This window comes from Osmia bicornis, chromosome 16, assembly GCF_907164935.1.
Source record: "Osmia bicornis bicornis chromosome 16, iOsmBic2.1, whole genome shotgun sequence".
NCBI lineage: Eukaryota > Metazoa > Arthropoda > Insecta > Hymenoptera > Megachilidae > Osmia > Osmia bicornis.
The window spans coordinates 7,896,129-7,909,964 of record NC_060231.1 but is presented as its reverse complement, the minus strand read 5'-3'; the positions used below and the strand labels follow the sequence as shown (position 1 = coordinate 7,909,964).

General features: G+C 38.7%; 1 protein-coding gene across 19 annotated transcripts in view; it reads right to left on the bottom strand.

Annotated features, from left to right (window-relative positions):
* Nucleotides 1-13,836, bottom strand: part of LOC114872172 (plasma membrane calcium-transporting ATPase 2) — a 52,419-nt gene that overhangs the window by 20,085 nt on the left and 18,498 nt on the right. For 14 of the 19 annotated variants that reach the window (XR_003788726.2, XR_003788727.2, XR_003788728.2 and 11 more), the window contains 12 exons: nt 10,845-11,122; nt 10,549-10,755; nt 10,219-10,445; nt 10,013-10,148; nt 9,784-9,918; nt 8,609-8,644; nt 7,302-7,675; nt 6,724-7,208; nt 5,567-6,612; nt 4,959-5,173; nt 4,503-4,654; nt 464-596 (listed from right to left, as the gene is read on the bottom strand). Coding sequence is in view for 16 of the 19 variants with exons in the window: in XM_029179072.2 (XP_029034905.1) it covers nt 464-596; nt 4,503-4,654; nt 4,959-5,173; nt 5,567-6,612; nt 6,724-7,208; nt 7,302-7,675; nt 8,609-8,644; nt 9,784-9,918; nt 10,013-10,148; nt 10,219-10,445; nt 10,549-10,755; nt 10,845-11,001 (3,303 nt within the window). In the remaining 3 variants the exon portion in view is untranslated. Of the gene's footprint in view, nt 1-463; nt 597-4,502; nt 4,655-4,958; nt 5,174-5,566; nt 6,613-6,723; nt 7,209-7,301; nt 7,676-8,608; nt 8,645-9,783; nt 9,919-10,012; nt 10,149-10,218; nt 10,446-10,548; nt 10,756-10,844; nt 11,123-11,635; nt 11,747-11,813; nt 12,203-12,368; nt 12,441-13,836 lie in introns of those variants that run through there. The other 5 variants (XM_029179071.2, XM_029179073.2, XM_029179070.2 and 2 more) reach the window with 5 other exon arrangements.

The window sequence follows — 13,836 nt, the reverse complement described above, 5'->3', positions numbered from 1 at the left end:
CTGTATCACTGTCTTTCATTTCTACACACAAACACAAGAAGAATCATCCATCCGACGTGGTCAGCCTGTGCACAGGGATCATGATTAAATAGAGAACAACTTGTATCTGCGATGATAATAGTATATCGGACTGATTGTAATATAGTCGATGGTGGTAATATACACGTGTGGCTCGAAACTTGAGCACAGCGTTAAGTTGATGGTGAAAAATGGCCCGTGGACGGCATTTGCCGCGGATGGACGGGTATGGTGGACTCTCGTTGACCCGAGGGCCAGAGAAAATTCGAAAACGTCCGCTTGGTTGGGTTGTTCTCTTGTGGTCCTGTTTTTCTTATTTTTTTTTTTTCTCTCTGTTATCCTTTTTCAGATTTCTCTAAGTTTATCCCGGCGGCACGGGGGGAAGGGGGGCGAGAGAACGCTGACTTCGAGTGATGGCATGAGAGTGAGAGATAGGGATAGTTACCTGTGTCTGTAGTCGCGTTAGACCACGGATCCATAGAATTTGTCCTGTGCGCGGCTTTTTATCCGAGTCAGGGTCGAATTTCTCATCTCCGAGATTGATCACACCGATATCATCCGGCTGGCCGCGGCCCCATCTGTTTTTAAAAAACATGAAACCAATTCTTCATCACTCGATCCCTGTTACACATTGGCTATAATCAAAGTAGGTAGTTTTCTTTTTTTTTTAAGGGAGATTTTTTTTTTTTTTTTGTTTAGTTGACCGATGACACGCGCAGAGCCGGCTCCTCGACGCACTGCACCAACAAATTATTTTTGCTTTTGTCACTTTTACGGTTTTCCCCTCGCTCCTTAGCTTGGACACCTAATCGCGTTCTCTCGAACGGGCGGTGACGATGCTGGCTAATTGAATTCTCTGTCTTTTTTAATGGCGAGAATGGATCGGTGGCGCAACGGTGAACGGAAATGGCCGAGAGAGGGAAGCAAACGGACAAGAAAAGATAAACTGGCTGCTTTACAAAATCGCAGAGCCGTCCTTCTAACGTGGTCCGTGCTGAAATTACTGGAAGCAAATGTTCGAATTCTTCTGTAATTCATGCGAATGGTCAACATCGACTCGTCGAGCTTCTCCAAAGAAATATTGCTTCCAGTAAACGCATGGTCCGTGTTCGGAACGGTGTTGGATCCTGCGATAATAAAGCAGCCGGTAAGATAATACATACATACAAGAGAAAATGTTGCGACGTGTAAAAAAGAATGAGCCAACGAACGAGGGGATGCGATGCGAGGTGCAATGCGGAGAAAGTGAGCGATATATGCGATATCTGCTGATGGAATTGAAACGAATGACGCTCTATAAACAAGCGTGTGTTACGTCTGTACCATTGTATGTTGTGCGTATAGTGTCTGTGTATGTATGATGAAAGAGATACTTTTGTACTTGTCAGGAGAAGGGCGACAGCGATGAACAGAGATAAAATAAATATAAAGAAAACGAATCGAAACGACGACGATGAGGGAGAGAAGGAGAAGGAGAAGGCGAAGGCGAAGGCGAAGGATCAAGGAACGATGCACCCTTAAACACGGATGTACTTTGTACAGGACCAGGTGCGATCATTCGAACGTATATCTTTCCTTCTCCTCTGGACAGGGTTCGTTTCGTTTTATCACGCGACACGCTTGTTCTTAATTCCCTGTGTATGTGTGTGAGTGTGTGATCGTTAGTGATCCAACGATGCGATCTCTCCCTCTTACCTGTTCCGGGAGGGACGATTAACAAGTGAAGCTTGAGAAAACCGCAACTACATCTCTATTTGTCCTACGACAAGTGGCTCGTAAAAGCTTTAACAAGCGAATTAGATGCAGAGAAGAGAGATTAAAGAAGGTGAGAAACCACATGTGTTACTTGTTTCTCTTCGCTTCTGATGATTAGTATGCACACGTTTCGTTATTTAACGGACCAGGACCATACAGAAGCACCCCAACATGTGTTACATATATATATCATCCTGCATCTTATCACCGTATGTCCCTTGTTCATTTTTTTTTTTACATTTGTGTTGTTAGTGCTTGCTCGATGCAGCGAGAATATTCCCAATTGGCAAGTTATTCCTGCTTGCGAATTAAGAGGCAATCTAAGCGGACAGAGAAACGGATGCATAGATGGAAAATCGGTTCAGAAGGAGAGAAAAATTGATTCCGTGCACTTGATGGAGAAAATGGAAGGAGAAAGATAGAAAATAAGTACGAAATTAGGTAGACAGATAGATACAGACAATTAAAGAAACACATGTGGAAATACAGACAGAAAGAAAGAAAGAAAGAAAGAAGACAGACAGACAGACAGATAAAATAGTTAAAAAGTCGCTGAGAAAAACAGAGTCAATTAACAGCTCCAGCGAGAGAGCAAAGTGATTTACAGATATAAATGCTAAGCGCAACAGAGTACCACTTATGGTGTTTTGTTAACTAAGGTCTCTTATTTTAGTCTTTAGTCAACCGACACTGACACTCGGTTTAAGCGCGCCACTGAGATCCCTTGCACCAAAATATATATATATATATATGTGTAATATTATATATATGCGTGTAGTGATATCGTCGGGACGCCACTTTTGTTAGTTGCTTCTTACACAAACAAGTACGTAGACCTTGGAGAAGGGTTTTCAGTCATGCAATGGCTAAGCCTACGACAGAGGTCCAAGAGATAATTCGGTATCCGAATAAATTATTTCCTTTAAGAGCTCTTCCAAGTACAAGTGATTTTCTGTAAAACAAAACATGTCCATCTCGATCAATTTATTCGGATACTGATTAAACAATTTCTTCTTAGTCAAACATTCAAGTACCCATGAAATTCATGACGCTTGAATAATGTTTTAGAAACGTAAAGAGGATTATTTGGCCAGCACTAACTTACAACTACAAAGAGGGGAGCGAGGGAATAGCTGAGTACGCGTGATCATTCTCTCTGACTACATGGTCCAATTATTTGGTTAAAGTTTTGACATCGTCTTGGGCGTCTAGGGAGCATGCTACGTAAAGCGACACGCTAAACTCAGTAGAGGATGAGAAACATATCGACGGGCAGAAAGCAAGTTGAGTAAAGGACTCGAAGTAAGCGAAAAAACATAAACCAATCGAAGCTCTACGGTTTACAGCTATAATAATGAGTTCCACGATGCATGCCTCTCCCTTCTATTTAACACCTTTACACGATTACCGATTTAGGATGATACTTATCTTTCAAATGATACTCTGTCTGATTTGGAGCAGCTTTGCTACACCACTTTGTACACGTGTTTAATAATTATTACATAAAATACTGTCTTTGATATAAATAAAAGCATCACACGAATGGTACACGTGGGTGAATATAGAAAATTCTTAATATTAATTTTATCAATAAATAAACGTAACAAAGAAGTAAAAGATACTTTTGAATAGATTATTATTATTATCTCTTATAAGAAACCAAATTTCTTCCCTTGTACTGAAAATACTTGATTAATGTAAAGTAATATTAAGAATTACGTGCAACACTCGTGCAATACCTCGTCTTACAATCAACAACCATTTTCATTACGTAACTAAATATATACTTGAATAATAAATTCTGTATAGTAGTACACACAGAACGATATAGTGTTCATTTCATCGAACAGGTGTGTTTGAGACATCAATATATTATGATGAATAATTCTTCAGAGTACCGGTGTATATAATCAAGAACAAACAGATTCATGCAAAGGCAACTATCGTGTATCAGGAGGGTCTTTGAATAAAAATTCATTAAAGCTAGATGGTGTACGGCATGGCACACGTTTCAGAACCCATGAAAAATAGAGAATCATAATCCACGCGTTTACCAAACTGGTTGTAACTTTTAAACAAGTTAACAACACATTCTTAAAGCTTCAAGAGGTTTCTCTTTTTTCAACAACAAGTATCCCTGTTATAAATACCAACGCGTTCCTGTCGCGTCGCACGATGCAAGAAAGCAAGAAATCCACACACATTTTTAATCATGTTAATATTCCCTGTTCTATTATCTGTTTATAGCAATTGGGTGCACGGATGTATGGCTGGTTTTATAGCTCCAAAATGCTCGTGATTACTTCCGGCATTCTCGTTTTCGAGTTTTCTACTTAAAAAAATTATAAAAGAGAAAAAGAAAAGAAAACAAAAAGACAGAAAATTATATTGAAAAAGAAACCGAAAAAAAGACATATAAATATGTACACAGAAGTGGTATAGTAACTTGGTGCAGATAAAATATTTCCATTCTCTAAAAATAATGGAAATACTTTAAAACCAGACAAAGTTATTACACCCATTCTGTATTCTACAAGGGTGAGTGTGTCAAATATCCCGGAAATATTCCTTAAACGAGTAACAACACGAACGGAAGATCATTTTTATAAATTGCCGAAGGCTGTGCCCGGTAAACCGAACAGAAGTATCTCTCATCATCTAAACAATAAATGGTAGTATTCTTTTCATATTTTTTTTTTTTCGTTTTTCTACGTGAATGTATAACTTACGAAAGGATTTTAGGAATCTTGCGCGTAGGAATTGTCGTAATTATTTGGCCCCACAATAGAGTACCGACTCCGAAGAACAGGCACCACATCCATTGTTCTAATGTGAGAGCTTTCGTGCTGAACGCCATTTTACCGTACTGTATGATAAGTACCTAGAAAACAGACAAAGAATTTTATTAAATGAAAACAAACAAGCGGTGGGCATTAGCGTCACCCTTCTATAAATAATGGGATGCGTGTATCTTGCATCGCTTCATTTCATTTCATTTCATTTCATTTCATTTCATTTCTGCTTGGCTGAAGTTTATTTTTCTTTCTCTTCCAATTTGCCAACCTATCGACAGGTTGAGGGTAATCAAAAAAGAAGAATGAATTTCTTTCAACTCTTTTCTGTTTTGGGGAGGAATCTGAACTTGAACCTTCTGAATAAGTTGAGAGACGAGCGATGAGACTTACCTGTGACAAACACGTGCCGACCCAGATAGAATAAAAGATGGGGTTGGTGAATATTCCTTGGAAGACATTACGCTGACCATGGATTTTCCTGGCGTTAAATTCGTTGAAAAGAGTCATCATGACGAACGTGTTGAAGATGACGGTGAAGTGCTGCGTTGGACCGCCGCCAGCCTGTGCTACTCCTCGGCCTGTTTCGATGTCGAGCATCTTATCACCTATCGATCAGACGGTTCATCGTTAGAAGGATGTGCCTCTCGAAGCGTCTTCAAGTGCCTCGGTCATCTCAAAATCCAAAAAGAAATCACTCTCAGACGACAAACGATTCTTTGAACGTAACGGGACACGCATCGCATCACGGGTCAAAACTTTGAGTACTATCTCACACTCGACGCTTCTTTTTTTTTTCTTTTTTTTTTACACAGGTGTATCTCAACTCTGGTTCGAATAGTTAGGCTGAATATAGTACTCAACGGATTGCTCTGACACTACTGAAGAACTAAGAAACACGTACTCAAACTTTTGAGTCACGATACACTTTGATCGAATTCTTTGGATTTTTTAAGATGACTTAACGGGGGTGTGTATTGGTACCAGCGTTAGATATTTACCAACGAAAAGAAGCATAAAAATGACGGTCAACTGATAGACAGCTTGACCGAGAATGTTCTTCATCATTGTCCTGGAGATGAGCGGTTTCGTGCGACCGTACGGTCTGCGGAGAAGAAGATCAGACGTAGGCAATTCGGTGGCCAATGCGAGAGACGCTAACGTGTCCATGATTAAATTCACCCACAACATCTGCACCGCTTTAAGGGGGGAATCTTGCACGGCACATGCCCCGATAAAAGCAACTATAACAGCGACGACATTGACAGTCAGCTGAAACTGCAAGAACTTTGCTATACTATCGTAGACGTTTCTACCCCACATAACTGCTTTCACGATCGACGAGAAATTATCGTCCGTTAGAATAATATCGGAAGCTTCCTTGGCTACGTCGGTACCGGCGATACCCATGGCGAAACCGACGTCAGCTTTCTTCAAAGCTGGACCGTCGTTCGTACCGTCGCCGGTAACGGCAACGACCTCGCGACTGACGGTCGCTTTACTATCGATAATACCCTTAACCAGGGTGTATTTGTCTGTCGGCGAGGATCTAGCCAACACCCTCAACTTTGGCCACACTTTGTCCAAAAGATGCTGTTGTACTTCACCGTTGCTATCTCTGATCCTCCTGTTGAACTCTTTACCCTCCAAGATAAGGAAGTCCTCGTTCGGCTTCAGGATGCCACATTTCAGAGCGATCGAACGTGCAGTGTTTATATTGTCTCCCGTCACCATTCGCACAGTGATACCCGCCTTCTGACACTTTCTAATCGCGTCCGGCACCTCCGGACGTACCGGATCCTCGATACCAACGATGCACAGACACGTTAGATTGTTCACTATATTCTCCTCGTCGTCCCAATTCGGCTCGTTGTCGATGTGAACCTGATTGATCTCTGCCTTGCCAGGAACGAAGTCACGATAAGCGACGGAGATGGTACGAAGTCCGTCGCACGCCATTGGCTCGATTACGTTCTTTACCAGACGGTCCTGCATCTCTCTGGTAAATTTCTCCAAATGACCTTCGCGACCATATATAAAGGCACATCTGTAATTTTACAACAACCTCGTCGTTATTCAGATATATAATATTAATATATTTCTACCTTCGTGCTCCAACCATTTTTTATTATTATTTGATTATATTATATTAACGTACTTCTTCATAATGATCTCGGAAGCGCCCTTGGTGAAGAGCCTATATCCACCACCTTTCCTCGGGACGACGGTAGACATGCTCTTCCTAACGCTATTGAACGTGTACACCCGCGTAAAGGTTTCCTCAGGTTGATCGTCTCGTATCGTCTGATAGTTCATGCCCAGGGCTACTACGAATCCAAGTAAGGCACATTCGGTTTTATTGCCGACTTGAAGCGGCAACTCTGTAGGATCCTGCGAGGGCATTATTCTGGATGTGTACGCCGAATTAATAGAGATAGCTTGAACTATCAGGTTTCCAACGTGGCTCGGTATATCCGAGAACTTTGGAATCGTCTTGCTCATCTTCTCGCATATGTACGACTGAACGACCGTCATCCGGTTGGTAGTCAGGGTACCAGTCTTGTCCGAACAAATTGCTGTTGCGTTACCCATCGTTTCGCAGGCATCCAAATGTCGCACCAAATTGTTGTCTTTCATCATTTTCTACGATCATACAAACGTACAGATTCGTTAATATCGTGGAATAACGATCGAAGAATAAATAATGTGAATAAAAAGGAAATTGAAAATAATTACCTTAACTGAATAAGCGAGAGACAAGGTGACAGCTAGAGGAAGACCTTCGGGAACGGCGACTACGAGTACCGTTACACCAATGATCAAATGCCGCACCAGATCATTAGCGTACGTATTTTTCCAAGCTCTCTTCTCTATGACAAACGTCGTTACGCAGAACTGAATGACTAGAATGACAACGGTAAGCACTGCTATGGTCGAGCCGGCATAACCGATTTGTATGGCGAGTTTAGTTAGCTTGGCTTGAAGAACACTCTTTTCTTTCTTCCCTTCTCCACCACCTCCGTGACTCGGTGCCTGATGGTTCTCTCCACCCTCGTGTTTCCCACCTCCGCTGACGTGACTGTTTCCAGTTATCTCTACAGCTTCGTCTCCTTCGTTCGCAACATACAAACTGGGTCTGAGTTCTTCCATAAATACTCAATCGCAAAGCCTGATTCCTATTTTATCTTTCTTTATAACTTATCAACGTAAAGGCAATTAATAGTTGGTTCGATCGTTTTTCCATGGTACACACAACAAATGAGAGCAATCCATAGGAATCAAACTTTTTCAAGAAACTAATTTTCAACTAACTAAAAGTCATTTACATTTGTATTGTTTGCTTACTATGATACTGGCGACTAATGTTTAGTAATCAGTATCTACCGAAGAAAGGGAAGAAGAAATGTAGACAGTAGAATAAGCCGACAAGAAAGAGAATAATCAAGAATTGTTTAAAAGGCACAACAGTTACAAGTTAAAGAACACAGATGTGTAAAAGTGGTAAACAGCATTGCTGGAATGTAAAGAGAGAACAAACTATACAGAATTAATTAGTTGCTGTATCTTGTCAAATGCATAAACCACTGCTGTTGAAACATTCAAAGAATTATAAATAGAAGGTACAGAGAAGCACGGATGAGACAATTTTTACTTTATACTCTCTTAGAAAAATCTTCCCATTTACTTCGCACAAGAAACAAATGGACCAAGTAAAAAGGGAAACAAGGAAAATAAAAAAATAAAATTTTTTAAAATGGACTGCTTTGACAAACACAAAGGCAGAGAGGCGATAAAATATGCAACATAACAGAGCGATTAAAAGACAAAGACTTAAATTAAAAGTGTTCCTAATTTTTGCAAATGACTAAAAGAAATTTCGCGTGTGGTATATGTATATCTATCGAATATATATAAAATTAAAGATAGAAAAGAAATGATAAGAATAAAAATAAAAAATAAAATACGCGCGCGTGCTCGCATAATGTACACGTTTAACACCGAAAATGATGAACAGTAATGATTTATGATAGTACTTTATTCACCTGTTAATGACTTCTTCTTCCGCTGCTTCTTAGCCTCTAGATAAAAAAAACGCATGCAAAACAAAATTGATTAGCAGTCTATCTAAAAATGTAATATGCCAGTCGTTGTAAAAGTTACGTTAATTTCTCTTCTTTCGTTAGCAAAATTACTTTAAATATCTCTAGATTCTCTTCTTAAATTTGTAAAATGCTTAATCCTAAGTGAACAGCCTAGAAGGTTTCAAAAACACTGGCCGAAAACTTTCTACTCTATTTGCAAATATTAATTAATCACTTTGTCGGAGCGTATTCTAGCGAATGAACGAGAAAAAAATACGGTTTAGAACATATAAAGGGCCTTCCAGGTTGTACAACAACAAAAGACGTACACAACATAAATATCACAAGAAAGCATACTGGATTTATATTGATTTTTTTTTTTTTTTTTTTTTTTTAATTGCAATAATTTAAGATTGATTCTTCCTAGCAAAATTTATAAATTTATTTCTAAATAGTTTCTTTTCTTACTAGGCAACGTGATATTTTCAACAGCAAGAATCAATCCTAATGCAATGGTGGCACTAAAGATTATTTAAAATCGTTTGATAAAGATATTCCATGTATAGATATACAAGGCAATAGTTTTTTTAACTTTGTGTGACTATAAATGATGTTTCTCTCCAGTAATAATTAGTAAACGGTTTCAAAATATTGCAACCACATGCCAAGGGAGACAAAAGGGTAACAAGTAACTAGAAACTAAAGTCACAATAAAATATTCTCACACCAATTCAAAATGAAAACCATGCGGCTCTCTTCGTTGTTTCTATGTCTTTCATTTTTTTTTTTTTTTTTTTTTCATGTATTTTGTGCCATGCAGAATGTTTGTATATTCCGTTACTTGGTAAGAAATTAAAGGAAGTAGCGAGTTTAAATTACTTAAAAAATAATTGCTATAGTAGTATTTAATTCTAACTTGTACCATTCTGAAAACAAATTTCTACATAAATTAATATTATTAAACATACTTTCTATTACTTTCTAAAGATGATATAACTATGCTCTTTTCAATGTCTGTTCTCAAAATGATAGCTGTATAGAAACTACACTACTTCAATCATCATCAAACTTTAGAATCCGAAATCAAGTGTACCTATTATCCGTAATCGTTTATCGAAACCAAGTTTACGTCATACCTTTCTTCATCTTCTTGATTTCTTGCTCTTGCTGATCAACAGCAGCACCCAACAAAGTGAAGATAATACCAGCCTGTGAGTTAACACCTACTGCGGTAACTAACATTTTTCCAGAGCCCTCCATCACGTGTGTACCTTTCAAAAAGAAGAAGAAGAAGAAGAAAAAAATCATCGGCATTGTAATTTTCAAAAAGATGCTACTAACGTGTTATTCGTAAGGAACTCTTACCTGAGAGTACCATGGGATCGAACGATTCTCCCTTTTTAACATGGTCCGATTCCCCGGTTAAACTGGATTCATCCACCTTGAGATCGTTGCTTTGTATAAGGATACCATCTGCAGGCAGCAGGTCTCCATATTTTATCTAAATCACACATTGCCCAATTTAATAATAAATGATTATACTTTCATTTATGATAACAGAAAACACATACCTGACATATGTCACCCACAGCAATGTCAGATACAGAGATCTGTTTAACCTCTCCTTGTCGAATGACAGAAAATTTATGTTCCCCTTCTATTCGACTTTGGAGACCCCTGAATTGTCTTTCTTTAGAATAGTCATTGAAAGCGGTTACTAATACGACCACAATTACAGAAATCAATATAGCAAGTCCTTCGATCCAACCGTATTTTGCTTCATCCTCATCTATCGACACTGAAAATTCATAAGGAAGACATATTTTTTTTTTTTTTTTTTTTAATATCTCTCAAGAGTTTTAAGTTTAGCAATTAGTTTCAGAATTAGAATCTGTACTTACCGTGTTCTTCGTCGTCTTCCTCATCTGATGGGTGATAAAAGCTAAGACCTAACGAAACCAATGCCGCAACTTCTAAGATGATTAATGTTACATCTTGCAAAGCTTCCCATACTAATTGTAGAAACGTTTTTGGTGGTTTTGGAGGTATCATATTGGAACCAAATGTGTCACGTCTATGTTGGATATCTGCCGCCGATCCACTAAGACCTGAACATTAAAAACATTGTGTTTTTTATAGAAGGTAAACGAAAAATTATAGAAAATTTCTTTCGATTATATAGGAGAGAAAGAGGTACCTTCGTTAGGTGAAGTATATAGCTTTTTACAAATCTCCTGCACACCACCATAACTATTGATTTTATTGACACCTTCGCGTCCTCTGAGCTCCATGAGCTCACGAAGTTGCTTGAGAGTGATACCATATTGGGCTGGTCGGCCATCTATTGTTGCCATTTTGCCTCGTTCACCGGGGTTGGCCTAAGCCAACTCTACTATACTTCTTCACGCTAGCAGCTCGTATTATTCTCTGGTGTCACTGACACCACTGGCCTCCAGGTAATTGGAGAACCAACAGCTGAAACGGATAAGTAAACACAGTTATGTTTTGCCATAAAAAATCATCTTACTCTTACATTATAATTATATTTCTCACATTAATTATGCATGATTTTTACTCATCAATTAAGCATACCGATCACAGCATAAATATTTAGCATATAATAATGGAATGCGAGTCACAGTTATTTAAACGGACTGATCATTATGTCATAGCTGTATTTATTGTCAGAGGCTGATAAATAAAAGTAGATAATTTAATCTGAGAATAGTTTATTCGGCTTAAAGAAAAATCTACTGTGTAAATGAGGTTGAAAACATTTCTGGAGATAGTACAGGAAAGTAGTTTGTATAAGTGAACATTATTGATTGAGAATAACTAAGAGTAGGGATTGTCTGAAAATATGTAGAATGTATGAGAAAAATCATCGAGGAAGAATCGATAAGAGGAGAGAAATCAGCGAGGAGCCGCGGCTGTCATCGAACGCCGACGTGCTTTTGAGGTTATGTATCCTGACAAATGAGTCATTACCGAGGGAAGATCCGCAGCGATAAAAAGTGCCAGACATTCGCTTCCGAAATGATGTCACAACGAAGAAGAGTAATGGAACCGTCTGATTGAACGAACACTAGCGATAGCTATCTAAAAATAACATTGACCGTTGAAAAGAGATAGAGGAGACAGTGAGAAACAGAGAAAACCCGTTTACCTTCTGGTGACAGTTTACGTGTTGACGCCGAGAGCGGATCGCCAATTGACATGCAAACCGATCTCTCTTCACTGGTACAACCCACGGAACTTCATTATTTTCTGTCAATCTGTCGAACACGAAAACCTAATCGTGACACACCAGTAGCAACGAACGTGCTCTCCACGGAAAGGCGTGTTAAGTGAAATAAGCCATTAGCAAAGTAGTAATCGATTCGTGTTGCCCTCTAGCTGCTCGCACACGTACTGCGCAAAGTTTCACTATTTTCCTTTTAGCTTCCACAGTTTCACCATTCAATGTTGTATAAAACAATGCTGCAGATGCAACTTTTCAATTTTCATCAAAAATCTAATGAATAATAAGAGACAATTTAAAAAAAAAAAAAAAAAAAAAAAAGGCGAAAAAGATTCCTTCAAATTTTTTTTAAAAGATTGGGACCTCCCAGTTATCTTCTATCTGTATTTTTAGATAAATAAATTATGTCGAAAGTTGCTATCGCGAAGAATGTAATTAATCTTTTTCCCAGAAAAAAAAGTCGCACGAATGCACACACACGTTTCGCAATATGTGATTTACGATGTTGCGTGGAACGTGGAATACACAATGCGGAATTCAGCAGAGCCGACGCATCTCGCATCGAGTCTCGCGATGTACTGAGCTACTCGTTCTGCACATTTTCACTTGGAAAGTTCAACCTGATTCATTCATCGCGTTTACGTAATTTTTACTCACAACTCTATTTTCATCCTATTACACTTCAACCTTCCACTAAACAACAAGTTTTAACCGTAAATTCCTTTTTATAACGACCGATGGTGACAGCATCGTCATCATCATCATCGAAATAAGGACAAAAAGCGGTGATCTAATCAGGTAAACGCATTTTAACGGTGTTCAACATAAATTACCTAATCAATTCATTAACGCTGTTTAATACTTCCTACGCTTATATTGGGGTGAGAAAAAAAAAGTAATTTATTTATTATCGAGCAACGACTGAAAGGGTAATAATTGTTTTGACTTTTCATTCGCGACAAAACAATACGGTTATTGTGGGTATTAATAATCGGCGTCCTTTTTCCTCACTCGAACAGCCTCTCGTACTTAAAGAGCGTCGTTTAACTGAAAGGAATTGTTTGAAGCGGTCAGAGGCCATTTTCCTTGGCCGCGTGGAGAAGAGTGATATTTTCTCTGTTCTATATATTTCGGTGCCGAAGGAGAGAGAGTAGTACGTGTCGATATTGTTGATTGAACTGAAGGGCCCCACACAACAGTCGATACGAAGCAAACAGAGCGGCAAAGCAAGAGACGAGGGAATTGAAGAGAGAAGAAATCCCTTTTACCATCCAATTCCAACTATTTTCGTATTTTCACGCGGATTTCCTTCTATTGTTTACACCCATTCGAACTCTCCAACGAGCAGAAACGACACCAACAGTGCGAACGAGTTCTTATTATCAAACTTTCGATTACTCCCAATCAACTGTTTGAACCATTAAATAAAAATTTACTTACGCTTATCGCGATACGTTTATTTTCATATCTATTTGCTTTCACACCGTTATCGACTTATTAAATTCCAACTACTTTCAGATATAACTTCGCACGTCATATTCCTTGTAATTTAAACAGTTTTATAAGACTGTTGTCTGAATGACGTTGAAGAATTTTCTAAACTACAATATCGTTTCCTTGGTTATTCACACCATACTGTTAATGACGCAAAGAGCTCAGAGAAATCGAGTAATCTCTCTCTTTCTCCACGTATAGAGGCACGATGCGTGTGGAGTTGTTGACCAGGGGAGGGCTTCCTTAATTAGAAGCTGATTTGATGGGAAGACTAACTACTGCCTTACTAAGCGTAAAGGTGGTAACTGCCCCTATTTTCAGGCAACGTTGTTTTAACATTTAATTCTACGCTTTTTTCCTCCTACGTTTTCCCGCACGATCCCTGGATTAACAAATTCTTAACTTCCTTTTTCTTTTTCAAACAGAAGGAGATGAAGTAATGACATTTGTGTTT